Raw genomic sequence first — 940 nt, forward strand, 5'->3', positions numbered from 1 at the left:
TTCCATATTTCCAAATATAATCATTCACTGCAGCAGAAGGACATTTTAGAAGAGTTTAAAAAAAAAATCTGCTACTTTTTCGGTTTTCTTATCTGAACTATTAATATGTGCATCTCAAGATGCCAAAAGTGTATGTGTATGGTTTTGGTATGGTGTGAAAAATGTATGGTGTATGTTGGTAGATTATGAATTCTGCCAAGCTGTTTGATCCAACATTAATTATTTTATTTTATTTCAGTTATTTTTATACTCGGAGAAAGAGGGCAACTATGTATGTCATATGACAATAGACAGGACAACTATGTCACATATGTCATATGACAATAGGCAGAGATTAACACGTGATGAAACAAAATAAAAGCAAAGCAACCAGGAACTTGTTTATCCTCACCTCCTTTACAGAGAAACAGAAGTGCAGCTTAACATGAGTGCACAGGTAAGACCAGACATATCTTTCTTTCTTTCTTTCTTTCTTTTCACATGTATATTTTTAATAGTCTTTTTGTTGGCGTTTTCATTCAAAACAGTTCTGTTATAAATGAAGACATTGACAGGTTTTACAATAGCTTTTCCTGAATGAGATTTGTAATGATATAGATTGGTTTGTACAAAGCCCCTGATGTTTCTTAAGATTCCCTCATGTTATATTGTCAAATAATATAGATTTAATTTATATTCTTACACTTTCTTCGACCTGTAACCTACCAAATAGTTTTTTTATGTAAACATTATGTCAGCAGACTTTGACCCTTGACCTCGTCGTCCTACTTTTTCACCTTCTCACAGCACGTTTTTAAAATACTGTGTCAAGTTTATAAACCTGTCTCGGCAGACTGTGCTCTTTTCCATTTTGTTGGTGTTTTTGAAGCACAAACTGGCTCGTTTGTTTAGCTCACTGCAGTTTTCAAGTCCTCAATGAACAGTACCTGTTCCCGCCATT

The 940-nt window shown here is 33.9% G+C and overlaps 1 protein-coding gene across 1 annotated transcript in view; it reads left to right on the top strand.

Annotated features, from left to right (window-relative positions):
- Positions 1-327: 327 nt before the first annotated feature.
- LOC141343385 (cathepsin S-like) overlaps positions 328-940 on the top strand; it is a 3,829-nt gene continuing 3,216 nt past the window's right edge. Inside the window, exon 1 of the mRNA XM_073847988.1 lies at positions 328-436. Coding sequence (XP_073704089.1) covers positions 425-436 — 12 coding nt within the window. The 5' untranslated portion in view covers positions 328-424. The remainder of the gene's footprint in view (positions 437-940) is intronic.

The sequence above is a fragment of the Garra rufa genome, chromosome 9 (assembly GCF_049309525.1).
Source record: "Garra rufa chromosome 9, GarRuf1.0, whole genome shotgun sequence".
NCBI lineage: Eukaryota > Metazoa > Chordata > Actinopteri > Cypriniformes > Cyprinidae > Garra > Garra rufa.